The following is a 24,790-nucleotide window of genomic DNA, read 5'->3' on the forward strand; positions in this document are numbered from 1 at the left end:
AATAATATTTTTATATGCATAATATTGAAAGAAAAGAAAATCATATGAGATCCTTTAAAAATGGACGAAAATAAAGGAACAAAAAAGCATAACAACATAAAAAGTCAAAAAATAAAAGTAAAATAAGACATGACAATGTTTTACAGATCGCAACTACTATACAGCTAAAGCAGAATCAATGTATAAGATGAGATCAAACAATAAAGAAGTCCCATTCTTTTGTTTTAACTCTTTTCATCTAAGTCCCTCATCCATTTGCTTGGCGGTGTCTCGTATAGGTTACAATCTGACTTAAAATTGCCCCTGCGTAGTAACTGTCTGCCCACGCTCCCTGAATATGATGGGGGGTGATATTGCAACACTGGGCATGCCGTAGTTAAAATAGGGATTGGGAGGATACATCTGTGGATAAAAATTGTATGGATCAAATCTTTGAGGACCCATGAGAGGATTTCCAGGCTGAAAGTATGGGTTAGCCTGTGGGCCGAGGAAAGAGGAGCTCTGGAAAGGACCGATCATGGGTGGATATGCGTGAGAGTGAGAGGGAATGCTGAGTGGCATTACTACGGCATTCTGAGGCAGAATGGAGCTGTACGGAGCCGGAAAAGCCACAACCTGAGCAGGACTTTGCATAGCAGGCAGAACAGGACTTTGCATAGCAGGCATTGACTCTGGATTGGCCAGCACTAGATGCTGTAAGGGTGCTTGTTTGGGAGGTTCTGCTGCTGTTGCCCTGTCCTGCTGGGGAAGGCCGGAGATGAAAAGGTTAATATGTGGTACAGAAGGGTTCTGTGCAGAAGGGTTCTGTGCTGGTTTAGGGTCTACAGGAGGGCCAACGGGAACAGCATATTGTGGATTGAGGATGTATGCTGTCTGGACCTGCGGAGAAGGTTCTTGTAGCTGAAGACCTGCTGGTTTTGGGGTTGGATCAGCGATGGGGGGTTTATTGACATTCACTAGAGTGTCCCTCATCTGAGTAATCAAGGCTTGAAGCCCCTAAAATGGGTAAAAGCAATATATTATTTTGCTATTTATACCATAGCATCAGAATGCCTTAAAGGGTTAGTTCACCCAAAAATCTAAATTCTGTCATTAATTCCTCACCCTCATGTCATTCCAAACCCGTAAGACATTCGTTCATCTTTGGAACACAAATGAAGATATTTTTTTTTAAGAAATCTGAGAGCTTTCTGTCCCTCCGTTGACAGTTACACAACTGACATTTTGACGCTTCAAAACGTTCATTAAGAGATCATGAAATTAATCCATTTGAATTGAGCCGTTTAGTCAAATTTTCTGAAGAGACTTGATCGCTTTATATGATAAACAGAATGAATTTAGACTTTTATTGACATATAAACATTCATGAAGTGGTAAACGGAAGCTCAAGCATGTTCGCTTGACATGCAAGAACCAATTAGCTCCATTCTCGTGTTAAGCAGCACGTTTGAGCTTCAGCGAGAACCAATGAGGTTAATTCTCGTGTTACGCAGCACATTTGAGCTTCAGCAAGAACCAATGAGGTTCATTCTCGTGTTACGCAGCACATTTGAGCTTCAGCGAGAGCCAATGAGGTTCATTCTCGTGTTACGCAGCACATTTGAGCTTCAGCGAGAACCAATGAGGTTCATTCTCATGTTACGAGGCACGTTTGAGTTTCAGCAAGAACCAATGAAGTTCATTCTCGTGTTACGCAGCACATTTGAGTTTCAGCAAGAACCAATGAGGTTCATTCTCGTGTTACGAGGCACGTTTGAGTTTCAGCAAGAACCAATGAGGTTCATTCTCGTGTTACGAGGCACATTTGAGCTTCAGCGAGAACCAATGAGGTTCATTCTCGTGTTACGAGGCACGTTTGAGCTTCAGCGAGAACCAATGAGGTTCATTCTCGTGTTACGAGGCACGTTTGAGTTTCAGCAAGAACCAATGAGGTTCATTCTCGTGTTACGAGGCACATTTGAGCTTCAGCGAGAACCAATGAGGTTCATTCTCGTGTTACGAGGCACATTTGAGCTTCAGCGAGAACCAATGAGGTTCATTCTCGTGTTACGAGGCACGTTTGAGCTTCAGCGAGAACCAATGAGGTTCATTCTCGTGTTACGCAGCACATTTGAGCTTCAGCGAGAACCAATGAGGTTCATTCTCGTGTTACGCAGCACATTTGAGCTTCAGCGAGAACCAATGAGGTTCATTCTCGTGTTACGCAGCACATTTGAGCTTCAGCAAGAACCAATGAGGTTCATTCTCGTGTTACGCAGCACGTTTGAGCTTCAGCGAAAACCAATGAGGTTCATTCTCGTGTTACGCAGCACATTTGAGCTTCAGCGAGAACCAATGAGGTTCATTCTCATGTTACGAGGCACGTTTGAGCTTCAGCGAGAACCAATGAGGTTCGTTCTCATGTTACGAGGCATGTTTGAGTTTCAGCAAGAACCAATGAGGTTCATTCTCCTGTTATGCAGCACGTTTGAGCTTCAGCGAGAACCAATGAGGTTCATTCTCATGTTACGAGGCACGTTTGAGTTTCAGCAAGAACCAATGAGGTTCATTCTTGTGTTACGAGGCACGTTTGAGCTTCAGCAAGAACCAATGAGGTTCATTCTCACATGTCAAGAAGGTTCGGTTGAGCTTCTGTTTATGTTCGCTGATCAATTTAAATGTGAATAAAAAAGCCTAAATTAGATCTGTTCATTAAATAAAGCGATCAGGTCTCTTCAGAAAATGTGGACTAAATCGCTCAATTCATATGGTTTTACGATCTCTTTATGAACTTTTCGCAAGGACAGAAAGCTCTTAGATTTCATCAAAAAGATCTTCATTTGTGTTCTGAAGATGAACAAAAGTCTTAAGGGTTCGGAAAAACATGAAGGTGAGTAATTGATGACAGAATTTTCATTTTTGGGTGAACTTATTGGTAACGCAGTCAGGTTTAGCATGGGAAAGCACATTTTCTTCAGAAAAGTCTAGTTTTCATGATCAAGTTTAACGCACAAAAAGCAATGAATTTTAGAGAAATAATATGAGGTCTTGTCTAGTTTAATTAAATGAATGGCAAAATAAATCCTTACCTCCTCTTCACTCACAGATCTGGCTTCTATGTCATGATGCTGATCCACCTGTGAGACAGAAACACACTCTTTAAAAAAAAACACCAGGCTTTCGTACATGCTGAATATGAAATTATTGAAATATGCACTTACTGGTGCAGCAGTTATCAAGAATAAGTTGCTTATTATCAACACTACTGTCTTCATGCTTCCAATATATCTGCAATTATATTATAATGTTATATAAAAAGCCTCTATAAATGCACAGGTGCTGTGAAACAAACAAATAAAAGTATAATATTTGCATTAACATTTTATGTTTTTTGTATTGATTGACTGAAAGCAAACATCTGATGATCAGCACTATTGTCTTCATGCTTTCAATATAGTATCTGCAAAAGTATTATAATATTATGCATATAAAAAACCTTAAAGTGCTGTTAAGCAAACAAATAAAAGCATCAGATTTGCTAATAAAATGATGCGTACCTTAGTTTTTCCCCCAGTATACCTGCAACAATAGAATAATATAAACACATAGGTTCTGTTAAACAAACATATAAAAGTATCAAATTTGAATTCATGTCCAACACAACCTGCTAATAAAACTCTTACCTTATGTGAACACTTGAAGTGAAGTTCCCTCAGATTAAAGTATTAATGGTGTTGAAGATGCTTTTAAGGCCTCTTAGTTTTGTTTGAATTGATTCATCCAATCAACGATGTTGTATTCCTCATTTCCCTCAAAATTGCAGAATGTCTCAATATTAAACACCATTACCGCTAAAAACGCCTATACCTTATAATTAAGGTTATTGGTTTTAAAATGTTTTAATATCATTATTATGATGCAATGTTTGTAGTGCAACATATCTAAGTATGTTACGCAAGTACATAACTGACTCATTGTGGGAGGAGAAATAGAGGAAACAGCCAGAAAACCCTCTTTTAAACACATGCATATTGCATTGACAGCCTGAAAACGAATGTTACAGCAGGGGTCGTCTTTATTTTAATTTTAGAAAAACTTAAAAATGCATTAAACAAAAATAAAATACAGTCAACTTCAACCAAAGCTGAAGAAGTTTGTTGTAAGAAGCTAAATTAAAATGCACAAGTATATGATTCTTTGCCATTTATAAGTATACAGTACATACATGAATTTTATATTTTTTATGCATGTTATTTAAGACTTAAAACGCCTCACTCTATACTATGATATGTGAAGTATTATGTCATGCCATATAATGTTTGTTAATGTACAAGTTCTTGTGAAATGTTGTAGATAATTGAGGTAACTGTCAAACCAATGTGGCGAGGGATTTCTTCAGAACTCAAATTCTTTAATTAATTTGAAACCATCTAGATTTATTTAAAAGATTAAACCCAGGTATCTGTTCATCATCCTCCACAGCACTCAATTGTGGGAAAGAACCACACATTTTTTTATTGGGTGAATGTGAGAAGGTTGCCATATAAAAAGCAGAACTGGGTGATATAAGGCATCAACAGCAGCATATGTGAAATGTGAAAAAGAGGAAAAGGTAAGTGAAAATATTATTTGTATACATATTATAATTTTATTATGAATGTATAAAATATCAGACATTATATTAATATTATTATTTAATTTATATATACCATACTAATATTGTTTTTATTATTATATCTTATTGATTATATTTAGTTGCTGAGTGGGTCAAAAGTCTGTCTAGCAAGATAAAATTATGGAACAACCATTTCATGATTGTAATGGCAAGCGGTTCACTTTGCAGGTCAGAATCAGCTATGACAACCCTAATCTTGGTTTTCAGTCTCCTGTCTGCAGTCTGTCTGAGTCTGGCTGTTCCTGTGAGTTGAAAATATGACTTACACAATGTAAAAATGACATGTATAAGGATAACTGTTCAAGGGATTATGTCTGTTGGATATAGGTGGAGAAACCCAGGAGCAGGAAGACAAGAGATTTGAGTTTTGAGGTAATCATTTTCAGTTCTTAATTCAATCTTAAATTCAGTGAACATAAAAAGTTTTTAAACCCTTATTCAGAAAAGATGTTTGCATGTTTCACAGCTACTGGAATATCTCTGCACATAATCAGCATTTTGTGTGTGTGTGTGTGTGTGTGTGTGTGTGTGTGTGTGAAGACAATGATGTAATGATGTTGAAAATAATTACATTTTAAAATATATTCCAACAGAAAATAATATTTTGCATTATTACCGTTTTTTGATTTTTTGATTAAATAAATGCAGCCTTGGTGAGCAGCTTCTTCCAAAAACATCTGCTATACTCTTGTGGAAATACTTGAGCGGTTCACCAAATCTGATATGAATCATAATTGTGTGTTTTTCAGGACTTCTATCGACCGGTCTTTCCAGGCCAATCAGTGCCTTCATTTCCTTTACTCATGCCTATGCATCAGTTCAGTGGACTGCAACTTACACCCTACAGGTTTCAAAGTATCGCACGCTCCTCTCCACCTGGTTTCTACCCATATCAATATCCACATCCACATCAATATCAATATCCACATCCACATCCACATCAATATCCACATCCACCCTTATACCGCTTCAGGCCTACATTGGCTGTGCAGCCGCCCATCATTGTGCTAGAGAGGTTCCCCAGCACTGCAGTCCCTACAGCCAGACCATCCGTCACAGCCGTTCCCTTTTAGGATGATGACCATCTATCAGGAGCCAAAAATAATCAGCTGACTTAAAGCAGGAGAATGACTTGATTTGATATGTTTTTAACTGATAATCTTTTCTTTCTATTAATTCTCAGATGGTGGTACCCTGGATATTTTAAATATAATTTTTTTAGCAGTTTCATATTTCCCTTTTCTACTGTAATTTCTGATTTACAATCTGCTTAGCCTTTGAAAGTCTAATCATTGAGCTCAAAATGGTAAAGTGTATTCAAAATATTTGACAAAATGTGTACTGAAATATTCATTTTTCACATTGCGTGATTGCTTGTGTTAAATAAAGCTTAATAGCGTATTCAAATCCATGTTGCATTTACATTGATGTGTAAAATGGCTGTGCAGAAAACACAGTTTATCCTAAATTAATGTACAAATAAAACCTTTGAGTCGATTTTATTTTCTACATTTTCATGGAGATTGCCAATGACTTTCCAATGAGGTGGTGTCCAAGAAGTATTTAAATTGTCCGGCATGATACATTGTCTTCACAGTAAATATGTATTTGTAGATACCAATATACTGGAAGTACAGCAAAACTGTTTTCAACATTGATTATAATAAATGTTCCTCCAAATCAGCATATTAGAATGATTTCTGAAGGATCATGTGACACTGAAGACTGGAGTAATGACGCTTTGACATCATAGGAATAACTACAGTTTAACATATTCAAATAGAAAACTGCTATTATAATTTCTAATATTTCACAATATTACTGTTTTTACGGCCATAGTTTATTATTTTTACTCCCTTTTGCAATTCCAGCTAGTAATGTTGAGACTAAACATAATGAAGGCAATACCATTTCATATGAATAAACAATTAAAAGCGAGTCCTATGAATGAGTCCTGTCGATGAGATTTATTTAAAAGAAATGAACAGACTCAAAAAAAAGTTCCATTAAAATACAACTCAAATAGCATCGTTAAACAGTCAGTTTTACATGTTTTCTTTATACTACCTGTACATTAAACTTCACAATTGCAACTATTTTCAAATAACTTAAGTAACTTGTTTTTAAAAGTGCAAATTCATAATTCATACATGGGAATTCCATGGGTAAGACGTGGGTACATGGGAAAGTTCACATTTCCTTTGTGCAACAAGAGAGTGAGAAAGAATGAGTGACTGAGTGAGCGAGTGAGCGAGTGAGTGAGTGAGTGTACAAACGCAGTGTGCTGACTATGACTTCTGCTCTGCTCCTGTGGAGGACTGAGGCGTGCTGTCCGGCTTTATTATCTGATAAGTGATGAGATACTCTGGGTAGGCCTGGAAAACAACCACAACAAAAACACATTAAGGGACCGTTCACACAGAACCAATTTTTTTCATTTCACTGCATTACTTTCCCATTCTTTTTCAATGTAAACACACCAGACGGACATGTTTAACCATTGCCGTTCTAAAGACACAGTGCAGTTAAAGGGGTCCTATTAAGCGTTTTTACACTTTTGCAACTTTAGTTAGTGTGTATTGTTGCTGTTTGAGCATAAAAAAAAAGATCTGCAAGGTTACAAAGTAGGGGTGCACCGAAATCTCGGCCGCCGAAAATGCCATTATCGGTTTCGGGCCGAAATAAAAAAAACAGCCGAAAACGTAAACCGAAAATTTATGTCACCCGCCCCTCCCATCCGTGCGCAAGCCCTTAGGTTTCACTCACGGTCGAGCCGTTATCACGCGACGCGTCTGCCTATCAAAGATTAAGCATGTCAGCGGTATGAGAACAAATAGAGACGTATCCAGCTGAACGACCCATTGCCAGAAGCGACAATCCCCTTGACTACGCTTTCCATTGCTTGCGTGGATTGCACGCAGGTATTTATCTGCCCCAAGCAGTGTTGCCAAGTCCGTGGGTTGAAGCGACCCCAATTATGTGATATTTAGTCCCAGAAATGCGAATTTTAGCAGGCAACCCTGCCAAAAAAACACATATTTTACCCCCCAAATGCCATTTTACCCAGAGAACAGTGACAGTGAGAGACTATTCAGTGCAGCATCTCGTGTTCTTAATGAGAACCATTCTGTGATTTTGTGTGCAGTTATTCAGATAATTGTGGATCTTTTTTTGCACAACTGTTAAAAAACTATTTTATTTGATGGAACATCAAACTTGAAGAATAATATTAGGCCTATTTGGTATTATTATTTATATTTAATTTTAAAAAAATGTTTAGGTTTTGTTATGCAACTTAATAAAAGTTTGATTATTCTATTGGTTCCTGATTTTTTTTTTTTCATTTCAGATCCATTAAATTCAAGCTATATATATATTCAGTTTCGGTTTTCGACCAAGTGCATCCTAAATTTTTGGTTTCGGCCCAGAATTTTCCTTTCGCAGCATAACTATTACAAAGCTCAAAGTCACTCCAAAGGTAAAAGAGATAATCTCTTTAAAAAGACAACAAACCGCTCGTTTGGCCTACAATGACTTCTTCCGGAAGTCACAATATAACACATTTATATAATCCCCATCCACGGAATATGCAAAAAAGAGGGCGGCCTGGTTGAGCTGCGCTAGAAGATCTGTTTTAGCGTGTTGTTGCCATGTTGAAGATATGCTGTTTTTCCCCCCCGGTTCCAAAACCCCTTTGTTTGGCCTTCCTAAGGCAGATGAACTTAGAAAACAGTAGTTCAAATTAGGGGTGTAACAGTACACGTATTCGTATTGAACCGTTTCGGTCCAGGGCTTTCGGTACGGTGTGCGCGTGTACCGAACGGTTATGAATGCAATCTTTAACAGTTAACAGTCGGCTTGTTTAAAACGCAGAACACACTTCAATCCGAGTCCCCATATGAACATATTGAGTATTCAGTCCATTTTATCACGAAATTCAAACGATAAATGCCGTTTTAACGCTCTATAATGTGACATGACTGATAGACGCGTATCAGTTCAACTTCAAGCGGCAGCGCGCGGCGCGCTTGAGTGAACGCGATCATCTCTTCTAAAGAATAAACATAAATTAATATCTTAAGGTATGTTGAGGATACATTACAACTTACTGAAACGTATCATATGTTGTGTAATCGCTCCATCGGTGTTTCAACCGCGGAGAGACAATAAAACAGCTTGTAAACAATGTCGTGTAGAATTCGTTTACCTCAGAAGTCATTCAGTGTCCACAGCTGAGTTCACTAGAGAGATTAACTCTTTCACTGAATACATGCACTATATTAGCCTATATATTCATTATATTAGCCTATATTCATTATATAGCCTACTACTTAGCCTGTTAGTGATGTCTTGTTTAATGTATGTTTAAATAAACCTGTCATGAAAATTACAGCCACTAAATTATTATATTTCAACAACGAATTGGAGAAAAAATAATAATAATTAGATTTAGAAGTTAATGCAAAAACTGCCTTATGTGAAGCGAGTGTTGATTATTATATCTAAAAATAAATAGCGACTGAATTTAGGCTAATAGTTTGGGCTCTGTTGTTAATCTTTAATAGCAATATGCAAGTAAGGGCTCCCTATATAGTTTACAGCATTATCTTTAAGAAACTTTTAGTTATAACTGAATTCATTTAAGGACAGACACCTTTTTTTTTCATTAAACCACTGTTGAATAAAAATGAATAAAAAGCAATTTTGTAAAACTGCTGTACCGAATCAGTACCGAACCGTGACTTCAAAACCGAGGTACGTACCGAACCGTCAGTTTTGTGTCCCGTTACACCCCTAGTTCAAATGTATTATTTGATCTGTGCGCTGCACATTTTACAGAGGATAGCTTCCAGAACCTAAAGCCCCATTCACACTACCAGCGACACGCAGCGACATGATCCCATTCATTACATTTGAGCGCGGGCGACTTCCAGCGACTTGTAATTGTTTTGGAGTAAAGAATTCATACTAGAAGCCAAAAAAAGGTAATTTCAGGGGAACTTTAAAGATGCAATGTTTCTTTTGCAGCCGTACCTGTTCTCCGCGGTAGATCACATACTCAGCATAGGCCAGGCCATTGACACTGGGACGGCCGATCACAGAGTGATGTCCAGGGGGAGCGTGGGCCATCTTCATGGCGCTGAACTGCAGAAAGGACTTTCCCAATGTCACACGACAGAACAACATTTGCCTGTGGAAAATCAACACAGAGGAACATGAAAAAAAATCCACATGTACATGTTTCATCTCTTATTGTTTCAGGTGTGTGTTGGTGTACCTGTGGCACACGTAACAGGACCGGTCTTTGTGAGTGGGGCAGCCAGTGCCGCCACCGATGCCATAGACGTACTGGTTACTCTTAGAAGAGTTCTCTGCAAAATATATGCCAGCTCCAAACATGCCACCAATATATGCATGACGCTCATCGAATCCTTTATGGATGATGGCATTTATGAACGGAGATCCTGAAAAAACAAAACATGCTTAGGATTATGAAAATGAAAACTACTAATATTAAACCAAAACTACAATTCAAGCTAAACAAAATGGAATTCATGGCTACATATAGCACCAATGATGCATTTACAGCACATTCATTGACAGAAAGTACTTTTAACGAACGTTGAAGGTCATTCGGTAATAATCATTTAATTTGTATAGGTAGATGGTAAGGTTTGTGGTCTAATAAAGGATAAAAACTATAATGGCCTACTAAAGCTAAATAATTAACAATAAGCAGCTAAAAAAAATTAGAGCATGGTCGGTACATAAAAAAACAAACAAAATTGAAATAAGTATCTTTTGCTAATCAAGGCTGCGTAATATTTTGTAAATAATATAATAATATTTAGTAAAAACAAAAATACAGTAAAAACTGTAATATTTTGAAATTTTGATTTTTACAATTTAAATTGATTCTAGTTCAATATATTTTAAAATGTAATTTATTCCTGTGATGCAAAGCTGAATTTTCAGCAGTAGTCAGTCTTCAGTGTCATTATTATTAATATTATCAATGCTGAAAACAGTTATGCTGTGTAAAACTTTTCTTTTTTTTTGTGGATCTTTTGATAAAAAGCTTTTTTTCCTGTTTTTAATTAAAAAATATATTAATACTTTTATTCAGCAATGCATTGATGGATTCAATATTTTATGCATTTATTTATACAATTTTTCTCAGTGTGAAGATTAAGATAATTACATTGGGGCAAAAATATAAATCTTAGAATAGACCAGAATGTCCTAACAAGAAAATACATTTCTTATATCAATGAGCCCTACTTTTTATGCACTATAAAAACAAAATGAAACAAAAATGAGCAAACATTCAAATAAAAGTTGGAAATAAAATGACTTTCTTTACATTTGAAATTCTTTACATTTCATTTGTCTAAGCATGTTTTCAATTCATAGGACAAGTATTTACCGTGAAACAGCATTCGCTCATTGTGGTGGTTGTGATTCTCATCTGCAATCTCTTTCTGCCTGTGTGTGTATCGCTCTCTCAGTTTCTTATTCACCACCTTCTGGATCTGAGTGACAATTTCAGTTAGATTTTGCTCAAGATTAAAACGGACTTACTTAAAGGGACAGTTCACCCAAAAATGAAAATTCTGTCATTCATTTCTCACCCTCATGTCGTTCCAAACCCGTAAGATTTTCATAGATCTCCGGAACACAAATGATCAGCATTCAAATATGGTCATGGAAGCTCAAGCATGAGAACCAATGAGGTTCATTCTCGTGTCGTGTTATGCAGTACATTTGAGCTTCAGCTAGAACCAATGAGGTTCATTCTCTTGTTATGCAGTACATTTGAGCTTCAGCAAGAACCAATGAGGTTCATTCTCGTGTTACGAGGCACGTTTGAGCTTCAGCAAGAACCAATGAGGTTCATTCTCGTGTTACGAGGCACGTTTGAGCTTCAGCAAGAACCAATGAGGTTCATTCTCGTGTTACGAGGCACGTTTGAGCTTCAGCAAGAACCAATGAGGTTCATTCTCGTGTTACGAGGCACGTTTGAGCTTCAGCAAGAACCAATGAGGTTCATTCTCGTGTTATGAGGCACGTTTGAGCTTCAGCAAGAACCAATGAGGTTCATTCTCACGTTGCGCTGCACGTTTGAGCTTCAGCAAGAACCAATGAGGATCATTCTCGTGTTGCGAGGCACTTTTGAGCTTCAGCGAGAACCAATGAGGTTCATTCTCGTGTTGCGAGGCACGTTTGAGCTTCAGCAAGAACCAATGAGGTTCATTCTCGTGTTACGAGGCACTTTTGAGCTTCAGCTAGAACCAATGAGGTTCATTCTCACGTTACGCTGCACGTTTGTGCTTCAGCAAGAACCAATGAGGTTCATTCTCGTGTTACGAGGCACGTTTGAGCTTCAGCAAGAACCAATGAGGTTCATTCTCGTGTTACGAGGCACGTTTGAGCTTCAGCAAGAACCAATGAGGATCATTCTCACGTTACGCTGCACGTTTGTGCTTCAGCAAGAACCAATGAGGTTCATTCTCACGTTACGCTGCACGTTTGAGCTTCAGCAAGAACCAATGAGGTTCATTCTCACGTTACGCTGCACGTTTGTGCTTCAGCAAGAACCAATGAGGTTCATTCTCGTGTTACGAGGCACGTTTGAGCTTCAGCAAGAACCAATGAGGTTCATTCTCGTGTTACGAGGCACGTTTGAGCTTCAGCAAGAACCAATGAGGATCATTCTCGTGTTACGCAGCACATTTGAGCTTCCGTGTTCTCACGTGTCATGGAGGTACAGTTAAGCTTCTGTTCATGTTTGCTGGTCAATGTTTATATGTGAATAGAAGCCTAAATACAATCTGTTCATCATATTAAGCGATCGAGTTTCTTCAGAAGACTTGGATTAAACTGATCAATCCATATGGATTTATTTTACAATCACTTTATAGCCTTGTTTTGGGCGAAAAGACATTCTGGAATGGAAGGAAAGAAATCTCTCAGATTTCATTAAAAAGAACTTCATTTGTGTTCCAAAGATGAACTAAAGTCTGAAGGGTCTATATCAACATGATGCAGACACTTTTCATTTTTGGGTGAAATAACCCTTTAAGTTAGGTTGCAATATTATACCATTGGTGTGTATTTACCTTGATGACATTATATCGACTGAAAACGCCACCCGCGTTTCCTCCATCCCTGTGCTCCCGAATTGTGCTTTGCATCTGTGCCCAAAAAACAAACACCAATCACACAGAGCCGAAGCAGACGGGTATTTGAAACAGCCCAGAAGTGTTCATGTTTTACCTCTTCTTCAACAGACTGAAACTCTTTATCATCCACAGCCAGGTCGATCAAAACTGTGCCCTGATTGGTGCAGTGGAAGGTCAGGTATGGGTTGGCACCTGCGGCGTTACAGATAACAGGATTCAAATCGAATAAAAATATACCGATGCAAGCAGGACCAGCTGAACTGATGTTTTATGAGATAGACACTCACCCTGCTGTCCTCCCAGCAGCCTCTCAATGCCTTTGATGAGTTTATGGCGGTGTCCGTAAGCATTGATGCCGATTTCCTTGAGCTCCTCGTGACCCATGTCAGCCAACACATCCAACGTGATCTAAGGGTAAATGGACAAACCGTTTCAAACGCGATGAAACCTTGAAACAGTGCACAAGACGAAATAAAGGTCAAAGATGTCTGTTTGTCTCACCTGTTCTCTCTCAAAGATGTCTCTCAAATGTTCAAGCCCCAGACTCTTTAGGAATTGTGAGATGTTCATATCTAGGACAGCTATGGAACAAAATGACATTAATAAAATAAATTACAAAAATTAAAAAAAAATTAAAAATATTGCAGAAGTGAATGATTTTAATCATATAAGATTAAATTAGAGGTACTCAAACTTTTGTTTCACTACCAATGCGGACGAAATGATGATCTGAAATAGTTTGACAGTGTAAACTGAAAAACTATTCAGCAGAAACCCAACACCATTACAGAATCTACGGCGTGATCAGCGTAGTCCGATTACAGAACGAATGACTCTTATGATGCGGTTCTTTTACTGAATCAAAGCGATACAGGGCAATGAGTATAGTTTGATTCCCGTATGAATGACTCATGAGCCAGTTCTTTTAGTGAATCAAAGCCATACATCGCATTGAGTATAGGGATGGGCATTTTTGTCAATTTCTCATTTCGATCATCGATAGGTCTCAAAAACGAGTACTCGAGTAATTGGGGGCGGGGCATGTGCAGGGGGCGGGGCCTGTCCGTCATTGAGATAATGAAAATACTGTTATGAAAATGGTTGTTGACAAATACAAACGTGATATGAAAACGGGTATATGAAAACATGAACATATAAAACAAAAAATAACTGCTAGATTATGATGCATAAATGTCTTTGAAAAAGAAACATCTTTAGAAAATGACCGTCTCAAATAACCAAGTCAGTAATATCGAGCATTGCCTTTGCGCTGAAACTGTGAAATAACACCACCCTGCAGAGCTTGCTAGCTGGTTAATAAACTCAACCAAACGCACCCTATATCAATATTAATATGAAGATTATTATGAACCTATTACGACATAAATCAACACAAAAGGACGTGAATGCGCACGTGAACTTCAGCGTGCTAGATTTTACAGGCTATGGTTGGAAACGGAACATTTTGAATGCACTCTTCCCTTAACAACGCTCATACACGGACAACGAAAGCACACACAAACAACATTTTATTAAAATCCTGTTCTCATTATAATGCTTTGACAGATTGACTCTGCACATCATGCACTTAATTGTATTATTCATGATCGAAGCGTTTACAAACATCACTGCGCGTTTTCGAACTCATAGCGAAAAACAACTTTAAATAAACTAGGTCTACTGTTAAAAAATACGAGAACAGTTTAGCACTGCTGCATTACTAATATCAATGATTCTGAGAAAGAAATAGCCTATCTAAAAAGAATATGACTGTCTCTAAACCATCATGTCGAGCATGAAATATGCGTTTGAGCTGAAACTGAAGAGAATGAACAACAGCCGGTATAACGGCAGCGCTTTTCTATCTTATTAAGCTCAACCAAACGCTTCTTATATTAGATTAATCAGATATAGAAAACATAAAAGTATCTTACAACGTGCATCTGCAGAAAAGGACACGAATGCGCACATGAACTTCACGCGCTAGTGTTCTCGCTAGTTTCTCTGTGGATCAGCTGATACACAGGGAACTAAGCACAGATCATTTACAGCTTTCTATTTCCATTGTGTTCTCATTATAATGCTATGTAGGCTATGACAGATTGGCGCTGCACATCTTGCACTAACCATTTAATGATCACAGTGATTCCAGACATCACTGCAGTGCACGCCTCAGTTTCACTTTATTTCGCCGCGGTCTGGAGGCGCTGTATAACACTAACCAATCAGACCTCCGGTACCGCTCAAAACGACGCAATAACCAATAAAAAAGAGACAAATATATATTTTTCAGGGCGATCATCGTTCTCATGATCGATGATCGCTGTCACGTTCGAGTATTCGATTACTCGACCACTGTTGCCCATCCCTAATTGAGTATAGTTTGAATCTCGAATGAATGACTCATGAACCGGTTCTTTTAGTAAATCAAAGCCATACAGAGCAATGAGTATAGTTTGATTCCCGTATGAATGACTCATGAACCGGTTCTTTTAGTGAATCAAAGCCATACAGCGCAATGAGTATAGTTTGATTCCCGTATGAATGACTCATGAACCGGTTCTTTTAGTGAATCAAAGCCATACAGCGCAATGAGTATAGTTTGATTCTCGTATGAATGACTCATGAACCGGTTCTTTTAGTGAATCAGAGCCATACAGAGCAATAAGTATAGTTTGATTCCCGTATGAATGACTCATGAGCCAGTTCTTTTAGTGAATCAAAGCCATACATCGCATTGAGTATAGTTTGAATCTCGAATGAATGACTCATGAACCGGTTCTTTTAGTAAATCAAAGCCATACAGAGCAATGAGTATAGTTTGATTCCCGTATGAATGACTCATGAACCGGTTCTTTTAGTGAATCAAAGCCATACAGCGCAATGAGTATAGTTTGATTCCCGTATGAATGACTCATGAACCGGTTCTTTTAGTGAATCAAAGCCATACAGCGCAATGAGTATAGTTTGATTCCCGTATGAATGACTCATGAACCGGTTCTTTTAGTGAATCAAAGCCATACAGCGCAATGAGTATAGTTTGATTCTCGTATGAATGACTCATGAACCGGTTCTTTTAGTGAATCAAAGCCATACATCGCAATGAGTATAGTTTGATTGCCGAATGAATAACTCATGAGCCAGTTCTTTTAGTGAATCAAAGCCATACAGTGCAATGAGTATAATTTGATTCTCGTATGAATGACTCATGAACCGGTTCTTTTAGTGAATCAAAGCCATACAGAGCAATAAGTATAGTTTGATTCCCGTATGAATGACTCATGAACCGGTTCTTTTAGTGAATCAAAGCCATACAGTGCAATGAGTATAGTATGATTCCCGAATGAATGACTCATGAACCAAATCTTTAAAAGTAATGCGTCACTTTACTAGTTACTTGAAAAAAGTAATCCGATTACGTAACTTGTAATGCGTAAACCCCAACACTTGTGATCAGTGTAATCTGGTTCAATCAAATGACTCTTTTGAAGTGGTTCTTTTTAGAGAATCAAAGCAATACTGCGCAGTCAGTGTAGCCTGATTCCAGAATGAATGACTCTAATGGAGGCGGTTCATTTCTTTCTTTTCACTAACTTCTTTTCACAACTTCTCCAACTCTCTCACCATCTCCTTCCTTCCGCTCAGTTCCGGAGGCTCCATCAGCAGGACCTGTAGCCCCTCCACTGGCCCCGTCGCAGAGGGGCCCGGCCAGGTTATCAATGCTTGAGGCAGCGGAGAGGCAGGAGGGTGTGGAGGCGGGTGATATCAGAGCGGCGCTGAGTACGGTGGCCTGAGGTTTGAAACAGCTAGGAAGGGCATCAGGAGGCATCGCGTCCATCAGCAACGCACGGATGTCATCGGCCTGATAAACAAAGATGAATGACAATGAACTTGATACAGTCAACATGAAATGCAAAAATCAAATTTTTTTTTACTCTCAAAAGTTTCTGGTCGTATTGTCCATGATTCATCTGCGTAAGAAAGTAATGTTGGTAACACTATAATAAGGTTATTTGATAACAGTAGACTAGCAAACATGAACGATGAAGAATGCATCTACAGCATTTGTTAATGTTGATATCAACAGTTAAGAATACGTTTTAAAGTCAAAAGTTTTATATGTCATCATTAGTGAATACACTGTGAACAGCACTGTTATTTCAGAAACATGTCATGTAGTTTATGTTAAAAGTCTATTTTCACAAAGCATTTGCACGATTGCTTGTATTCCTCATTTGAAAGTCTAAATGAATAAATGTAAATGCATACACTCCTTTAACATTTCCATTGCGGTGCTATAAAGTTGATCTTCCAGAATCAATCTCTTATCTTAAATTCAAGTCAATTTTTATATTTTCTAATAGAGCGTTAATCTAACAGTTGTAGTAGGGTAGTTTACCGTGGCCAGGTCCAGAGCGGTCTGTCCCTCCTGGTTCTTCATGGTCGGGTCAGCACCGTGTGCCAGCAGTAATGCACACAGCTGTGTGCGGCCCTTCTGCGCCGCCTCATGCAGCGGAGTGAACGCCCACTTATCTGTCGCATTCACGCACGTGTTATACTTGATCAGGAGGGCCGCGATATCCACATGCTGGACAGAACGAGAGAGAAGGCAATTATAGAAGCAGTATTAAGGTCATGATTGCGCCACAATATTGCTGTTCAGCGCTGGGTACACATTCATATGATCTACTGCTAGACATGAACAATCACCTAATATTTAGCCAGTTTGAGAATGTGTGCATTTGCTAATAACTGAAGCTCTGAAAAACATTCAAGTGGACAGAGTTTTTGGTTTTCAAAAATAGGGGTTTGCACAGATACTCGAAAATGAAATCCCACGACTTCTCAAACAATATTGTTATTATCTTTCCAATTCTAAAAAAGGCAAATCCATGGATAAATAAAAATAAATGAAAACAAAATGGTACAAGTGTAGCACATGCAATGAATGTGGTAACTTTAACCATTGAAATCATACTATATTCCTTATTCACACTGACCTTTTTTGTCATGAATATATGATTGACCTAAAGAATAAAAGCTGTATCATATACTTGGTGCAACATCACGCTCATAGCCATGTGAAATGGCTCTATCTCTATATTAGACAGGCTGCAGTGTTAATTGTGCATTAAAAAGATAGTTTTATCAATAAAATTAAACACTAAATTCACGTATATGGTCTTTTAATAATGCAAGCACTTTTCAAGTACCTTTTCATAAATATTGCGGTTTTCAAAAAGTCAAGTACTTCAAGCAATTTAAGCATCTTGTACGAACCCATATGAGTAAATAGATGATATTGTTAAATGCTTAATAAAAATACTGTGTAAAATGTTTCCTTTTTGTGCAATTCTAAGCAATCTCAAGTTATCATTACATTAAAATTGTAATAGATATATAGGCATTACATGCACTACTGGTTCTCTACTGACTTTGGGGTCAGTAAGATTTTTTTTGTTGAAGAAATGAAAACTTGTACTCAGAAAATACATGTATAACGTTACAAATGGTTCCTATTTTCTTTTGAACCTTCTATTTGTCAATGAATCCTGAAACAAGAACTGTTTTCCACAAAAACATTAAGCGGTTCTCAACATCGATCATAATAATAAATGTTTCTTCAGCAAATCAGCATTTTTGAATTATTTCAGAGGATCATGTGACACTGAAGACTGGTGTAAGTATTCTACAAAACCCATCCTTCATAGATATGCAGAATAAAACCTTTGACCTTCCCACAGCCTGTTCTCTCACCCCATATGAAGCAGCGTTATGCAGAGGGATGAGTCCTCCTTTATCCTGAGCGTTCACATCCGCTCCGTGCTCCAGGAGATACTCGGCCACCTCCAGGTTATTGTAACCAGCTGATCAAAAACAAATTAATCATTAAAACACCAGACAGACGAGATGAATGTGTGTTCAATGTGAGAAACCACCTTGAGGTACGTTACCTGCAAGGTGCAGTGGTGTAGAGTTCCTGCCCTGTGTGTCTCTGCAGTTGATGTTCTCAGGGCTGCAGAGTTTCTGCACTCGAGCCAAACAGCCCTTCTTAGCGGCATCCAGCAGGGCGGCATCTCCCCGCAGCAGGTCCTGGATGTCCGTGTCTCCGTCCTTCACCATGTCCAGAGCCATGTTGCCATCACGGTTCTTCTTAGATGGGTCAGCGCCGTGCTAAAGAGAGAGCAAACATGTTAGTGCTACATTTAAGATTGCAAAAAAGGCAAAACATAATTTTAAAGTTCCTTTAACATACTATTAAATGTATTAAAAATGCACTATAGTATATTTGTATTGTACTAAAAACAAACTCAAGTACATTTTTAATGCATTTAATAGTACGTATTTTTCACCTGGGGTATGTTTGGATTTAATTTAAATGACAGCTAAAATGTACTCAACAAAAAAATTATTGTTAAAATCTTAATCTGTTTGTTAACAGAGATGTTTTTACAATAATACTAACACATTTAAACAATACATTACAGACATTTTAATATTTAAATATATAAAAATATCATAATATTTATATAATTTATAAATCCCCAAAAGCCTTTTTATCTAGAATTTGACTAATTTAAATTAGAAAAATAAATAAATAACTAAAAATCAAGAATTGCAACAAATCTATTCAATCTGAATCCAGACATCCCACCCAGCAAAATCTAATTTCCGGACCACCCCCACCACAAATAAATACAGGCCATTGAATAATACTATTATTATATTACATATGCATAAGCTGCGTAACATGGATTTGTTTATTCAATAGTATTTGTGAGCTGAAAGTGAAATGTAGAGTGTGGCAAAATAAGAAGAGAGCATCTCAACGATGTACAAATTATATGAAATTCCCACGCAATCATGATATTCATCATTCAACATGTGCATGATTTTTCCATCTGATGTATCAAACCTTGAGCAGTAGTTTGCAGATCTCATATTTGCCCTTGGCTGCAGCTTCATGTAGTGGTGTGAACTTCCAAAGGTCCGCCACGTTTACAGACGCTCCATGTCTCACCAGCAGCTCTGCCACCTCATAGTGACCATACGAACATGCGTTGTGCAAAGGAACCAGACCACTGCTCAAGAGAAAAAGAGTCAGTGAACCTCAGATAATGCCAACACAGGGCAAAGATAGTCCCGCTAACGATGATTCAGAGGAAGATCATCGTACCCTTTATCTTTAGCGTGCACATCGGCCCCGTGATGCAGCAGGTATTCCACCACAGCCACGCGGTTGTAGCCGGCCGCGAAATGCAGCGGGGTGGAGTGACGGCCCTCCAGATCACGACAGTTCACGTTTTGAGGGGAGCACAGTTGCTATGGAGGACACACAAAAAAAAAAAATCCTTCACAAACCGCCATCAAACAAATAATTTATTAGGTATGTTTACATGAACTAATTGAACCATCAATCAGACTGAACATAATGCATACCGGTATGTGCATTACTTTTTTTTTTAACAAATCGGAACCGGAGAAAGTCACAGGAGCTATCGCGAGCAAACTGTCATTTTTGCCTTGATTACAGAAAGCTGACGTTTACGTCAAAAAAGCTTTTTTTTGCAAATATTTAGTAAATATTCAGTCTAATCCACTTACCAGTTTGTAAGACATAAAACGCATGTCTGTATGATGTAAAACTTATGTAAATCACGACCCTGCGCATGTGCACAAGGAATTTTGGAATCCAATTGAGGAAATAGTCGGATTCATGCTTAATTTTTTTCAATAGAGTGATGCAGGTTTGACTAATTCGCCACGGTTCCGTCGAGATTATGGGGTTTATTTATTTATGATTTACCATCGAAATCAGAAATGGCTTTATTCATGGCAATCAACAATATATCAACAAAACAAAAAAATTATGATGATTATAATATCACTTCAATGTACTGTTTACAATAATTGCAAAATTTTGTCTTAAAAAAAAACCGAGAATCACCCTTCAATCTGATTATTTACTTTGGATATAGCAAATTATGACAAAATGAATGCGTTTAATGAGATAAATGGCGTATGCGATTAAATCTATTGACAGCCCATATATATATACCTATGGGGTTTTGAGGTTTTGTTCCACAACGTAAACTGCACACACTCACACCCCAAACGTTCTTAAATCGTTACTTATTAGAAACATACGTTTCCAAAAATAAACATAACTGCTTCAAACTTCATTATGTTTAGTTTAGTAACTGCTTCAAAAAAGTTATGTTTACCACAGACCTTATTTTACTTTACTTTATAAATTGAAAAACCCCATTATAAAAACCCCTCAAAGAAACCAGTGGTGAATTAGTCTTCCACTCTATTGATCAGGTTATTAATTTAGGTCCACAGCATCCCTTTCAATCTGAATAAAAACTGTATTTGAATCAAGCTCAATTAGATTGGTCGAAGGGTTTACATGAAGGCTTTCTAGTCTGATTAAGCCATCAATCCGATTATACACAGATTATTTCCGTGCAAGTAAATACAGCCATTGATTTCCTGATGGATAAAATATTTTTAAAAGTCCTTTTTATCATTCGGGTTACCAGTCTGACTCTCCAAACATGAGGCGAAGACTGCCCCAAAGTGAAATCAATTTTGAACACTTTAACATTAAAGTTGTTAAACTGTTATTTACCTTCACTGTGTCAAGGTCTCCGGCTTTAGCAGCCTCGAGAAAACGGTAATCCACATCCGAATTACGGGGAGGAATGTTCTCTGGAGAAATAAATACAGGAAAATCACAACAGATTAAGGACATCTTTAGCGTTTAATGACAGAAAATTAATGAATCATACTGCAAATAAAGCTCAGAGTAATAGATGTAATACTGTAATAGTACCATTAAGTATTTGTTGAATGGCTTCATTGCCCATCTGTGAAGCGGTGAAGCCCTGCAATGAAATGATTGATGGGTCGGCTCCAAAATTCAGCAATAATCTGCAAGTCTGGATGTGGCCAGCAAGGGCCGCTCTGTGCAGAGCTGTCTGTCCCAGTGTGTCCGCAGCATTCACCTAAACACACACGACAAAGGGTTTATTATAAAGATACAGTACTGTACAAGAGTTTGAGGTCAGTTAGGAGTAGTAGTATTACTAGCAAGTATTACTTGTATTATTTGTTTCAAAATTGATCACAAGAAATGTTTCTTGAGCAGCAAATCCTCATATTAGAATGATTTCTGAAGGATCATGTGACACTGAAGACTGGAGTATTGATGCTGAAAATTCAGCTTTCAATTAAAATATATTCAAATGGAAAAGCGTTATTTTAATAATATTTCACAATATTACATTTGTACTGTATTTTTGAACAAATGCTGCCTTGGTGAGCAGAAGAGAAATCTTACAACCCCAAACTTCATATCAACAGAAAATAGCTCCTAGTTAAAAATGGCACAATTTCACTCAATATTTGGGAGCAAATACTCCCCATTTTGATTGAATTTGAATGAACAGTATATAGTGAAAAGCTGTTCAAAAACAGCACATCAATACAAATTCAGCAAGAGGCACTTCTTATGTTTCAGCATCACAGGAAACTGGCATAGACAGTATACTAACACTATATAGTATATGGCTGCACATTTAATCAAAATAAATCAGAAATTGTGATATGGCTTTGGGAACACAATATGCGGCAACCATCTTCACATACTAATGAGAAGAGCTTATCAATAAAAAAAAAAAGAAGCTCTAAGGGCTCCTTGCGGTATTCTGTCAAAATAAAAGTTTGTTGGTTTAACGTCTGAAAATGAAGAAATGAAGAAAGCCATACATAAAATAAAAGGACTTTATATTATTTCTCTTAAAGCTACACTGTGTAACTTTTTTAGTCTATTCTTAGCTAAAAACACTTAGTTCTTTCAAAAATATATGTGCTCATTAATGTATATTTACTTCTTTCAAGTAATAAAGTATTCTCGTAAGTTTATAATATGCCATTGAAAATACATAAGGTAATGGGATCTAACGGTGGTCGCCATGTTGCCCCTCCATCTTGAAAGTACATTAGCCAAAGAGGGACATACCCGTAAATTCAAGCTTCGCCTTTGGCGTTTTAACCGGTTTTAACACTGTGCGCGTCAACTTGTTCAGACTTGTCTGGTGCATGCGCAGAGAGTTCATCTCAGCAGCTCCAGTAACAGAGTTATACGGACTTTTCCTGGCTTGTTTATTCCTCAAAAGTCTGTTTTTCCTTGTGTGGTATTTCTGTGCGTTAATAACTCCGTAAGTAATAATAGTTATTGTCATTGTGGATGTGTTTCAGAGTGTGTCATCACGTAATTCAGTTGATGTTACCTCAGAAGTATTTTTGTGTGAACATACAATAGCGTAATGCTCACCTATATTTGAATAGTCATTCAGTTATTAACAATGTTTATTCGTTTATAGAAAATATTTGCTTGTAATGTATGTTGATGGAAATATGTATCAGGTCTGATCGGCATATTAACACTTGTTATACAGAGCTAAACCTGCGCACACACTTTTGTAACCGGACATCGCTTGTTAGCAGCGGCAGCTCCGCTCCTTTTAATGCAGCTGCATTTAGCGCCTATATATGGTACAATAAGCTCTGGTTTACGGTTACATTATACAAATGTAACTTATAAGTATAGTTATACAGTTCTTAACTGTGTATATTCTGTCATGTCATTATCATGTATATTTACCATTCTAATTTGTTCTCTCACAGAAACCACATTTATGTACATATCCATGCAAACCTGTTTATGCCTTGCAATTGGATGACTGAATAAACATTACTATCATCAAAGTTCACTCTGGATTAGCTGCAGTTCTTTCTAGCCGAATAATTAGGCCAGTTGAGTTCCAACCATCCCACTGCGCACAGAATATCCCACAGGCACCGTGTCGAATGTGGACGAGGTCGAACTGGAAGCCATATTAATCTTGGACTAAATCGGCCACCGTAGGAGTTAAAACGAAATCGGAATTGAACAGAACAGAAACTAAAATTCACTGGATGGTCATATACAAGTTCACCACTAGATGGGGGAAAATATCACACAGTGTAGCTTTAAATAGACTTATTTGTACAGAGTTGTACAAATTTCTTATATTATCATTTTTATATTTTTATTTAGTTTAAATATATATTTTTATTTAGTTTAAATATATATTTTTATTTAGTATATATATATATATATATATATATATATATATATATATATATATATATATAAAAACTGATATACGTCCCTACGTCCCTGATATACAGCCCTACAACCAAGCATATCGAACCTGAGATCTTTTAATTGCATTTTAAATTGCAAAAATGTTAACAAGTTAAACCTTATTGTAAAAGGTTACCATTATTTTGAATGTATCATTGTTTTATCATTTACAATTATATTTATTAAAAAAGAAGCCCAGGAGTGTGACATCATATCCCGCGTAGGGTCTGAGATAACAGATAAATGTATGCGTTTAAAATATATTTGAAGATAAAAGCAGCTGCCAAAGTAGACGGCATATAGCAAAGCAGCTCACTAGGTCCTGGAACAGATCCCATGCTGATACCTTTGCTCCATGCTTCTGAAGGACTTCAAGCACATCATTATGACCCCGCTCAGCCGCTACATGGAACGGAGTCATAAAACTAGATGAAGAAAGGAGAAGAGAACGTGAGAAACAGCAAACAAGAGATTCAACTGCATCTAACAATGTATCTAACAAAGTCGAACACTCACTCCTTGTTCTTCTCGTGAATGTTGGCACCTTTCCGCAGCAGCAGCTCTGTGACCTGTTTGCGTTTGGGATGAGGAGAGGCTACGGCGCAGTGCTGCGAACAAAAACGTTTAGACAGAGATCTTAATAAACACATTATTAAAACCCTTCATTCAGAGGAGATCCTGTCCTGCGCTCACCAGAGCAGAGTCGTGCGAGTGAGGGTGTTTGAAGCTGATGATCTCTTGAGCCGTTTTCTTGAC

At 37.6% G+C, this 24,790-nt stretch overlaps 2 protein-coding genes across 2 annotated transcripts in view; both read right to left on the minus strand.

The window, feature by feature from the left end:
- Nucleotides 1-291: 291 nt before the first annotated feature.
- On the minus strand, nt 292-3,254 carry LOC307125446 (uncharacterized protein; the record flags this gene model as incomplete). The annotated part of the gene is made up of 3 exons (XM_079815295.1): nt 292-996; nt 3,069-3,116; nt 3,201-3,254. 3 exons carry the CDS (start codon nt 3,252-3,254, stop codon nt 292-294), a joined length of 807 nt encoding a protein of 268 aa, XP_079671421.1.
- Nucleotides 3,255-6,129: 2,875 nt separating this feature from the next.
- Nucleotides 6,130-24,790, minus strand: part of tnksb (tankyrase, TRF1-interacting ankyrin-related ADP-ribose polymerase b) — a 28,471-nt gene continuing 9,810 nt past the window's right edge. The window contains exons 7-25 of the mRNA XM_079815296.1: nt 24,728-24,784; nt 24,551-24,642; nt 24,351-24,459; nt 21,677-21,848; nt 21,473-21,552; nt 20,015-20,160; nt 19,754-19,919; nt 18,792-19,011; nt 18,595-18,704; nt 17,237-17,425; nt 16,462-16,699; nt 13,339-13,418; nt 13,125-13,245; nt 12,932-13,029; nt 12,775-12,849; nt 11,082-11,187; nt 9,933-10,119; nt 9,689-9,845; nt 6,130-7,029 (exon numbers count right to left, since the gene is read on the minus strand). Coding sequence (XP_079671422.1) covers nt 6,943-7,029; nt 9,689-9,845; nt 9,933-10,119; nt 11,082-11,187; nt 12,775-12,849; nt 12,932-13,029; nt 13,125-13,245; nt 13,339-13,418; nt 16,462-16,699; nt 17,237-17,425; nt 18,595-18,704; nt 18,792-19,011; nt 19,754-19,919; nt 20,015-20,160; nt 21,473-21,552; nt 21,677-21,848; nt 24,351-24,459; nt 24,551-24,642; nt 24,728-24,784 — 2,490 coding nt within the window. The 3' untranslated portion in view covers nt 6,130-6,942. The remainder of the gene's footprint in view (nt 7,030-9,688; nt 9,846-9,932; nt 10,120-11,081; nt 11,188-12,774; nt 12,850-12,931; nt 13,030-13,124; nt 13,246-13,338; nt 13,419-16,461; nt 16,700-17,236; nt 17,426-18,594; nt 18,705-18,791; nt 19,012-19,753; nt 19,920-20,014; nt 20,161-21,472; nt 21,553-21,676; nt 21,849-24,350; nt 24,460-24,550; nt 24,643-24,727; nt 24,785-24,790) is intronic.

This window comes from Gobio gobio (genome assembly GCF_949357685.1).
Source record: "Gobio gobio genome assembly, chromosome: 4".
Taxonomy (NCBI): Eukaryota; Metazoa; Chordata; class Actinopteri; order Cypriniformes; family Gobionidae; genus Gobio; species Gobio gobio.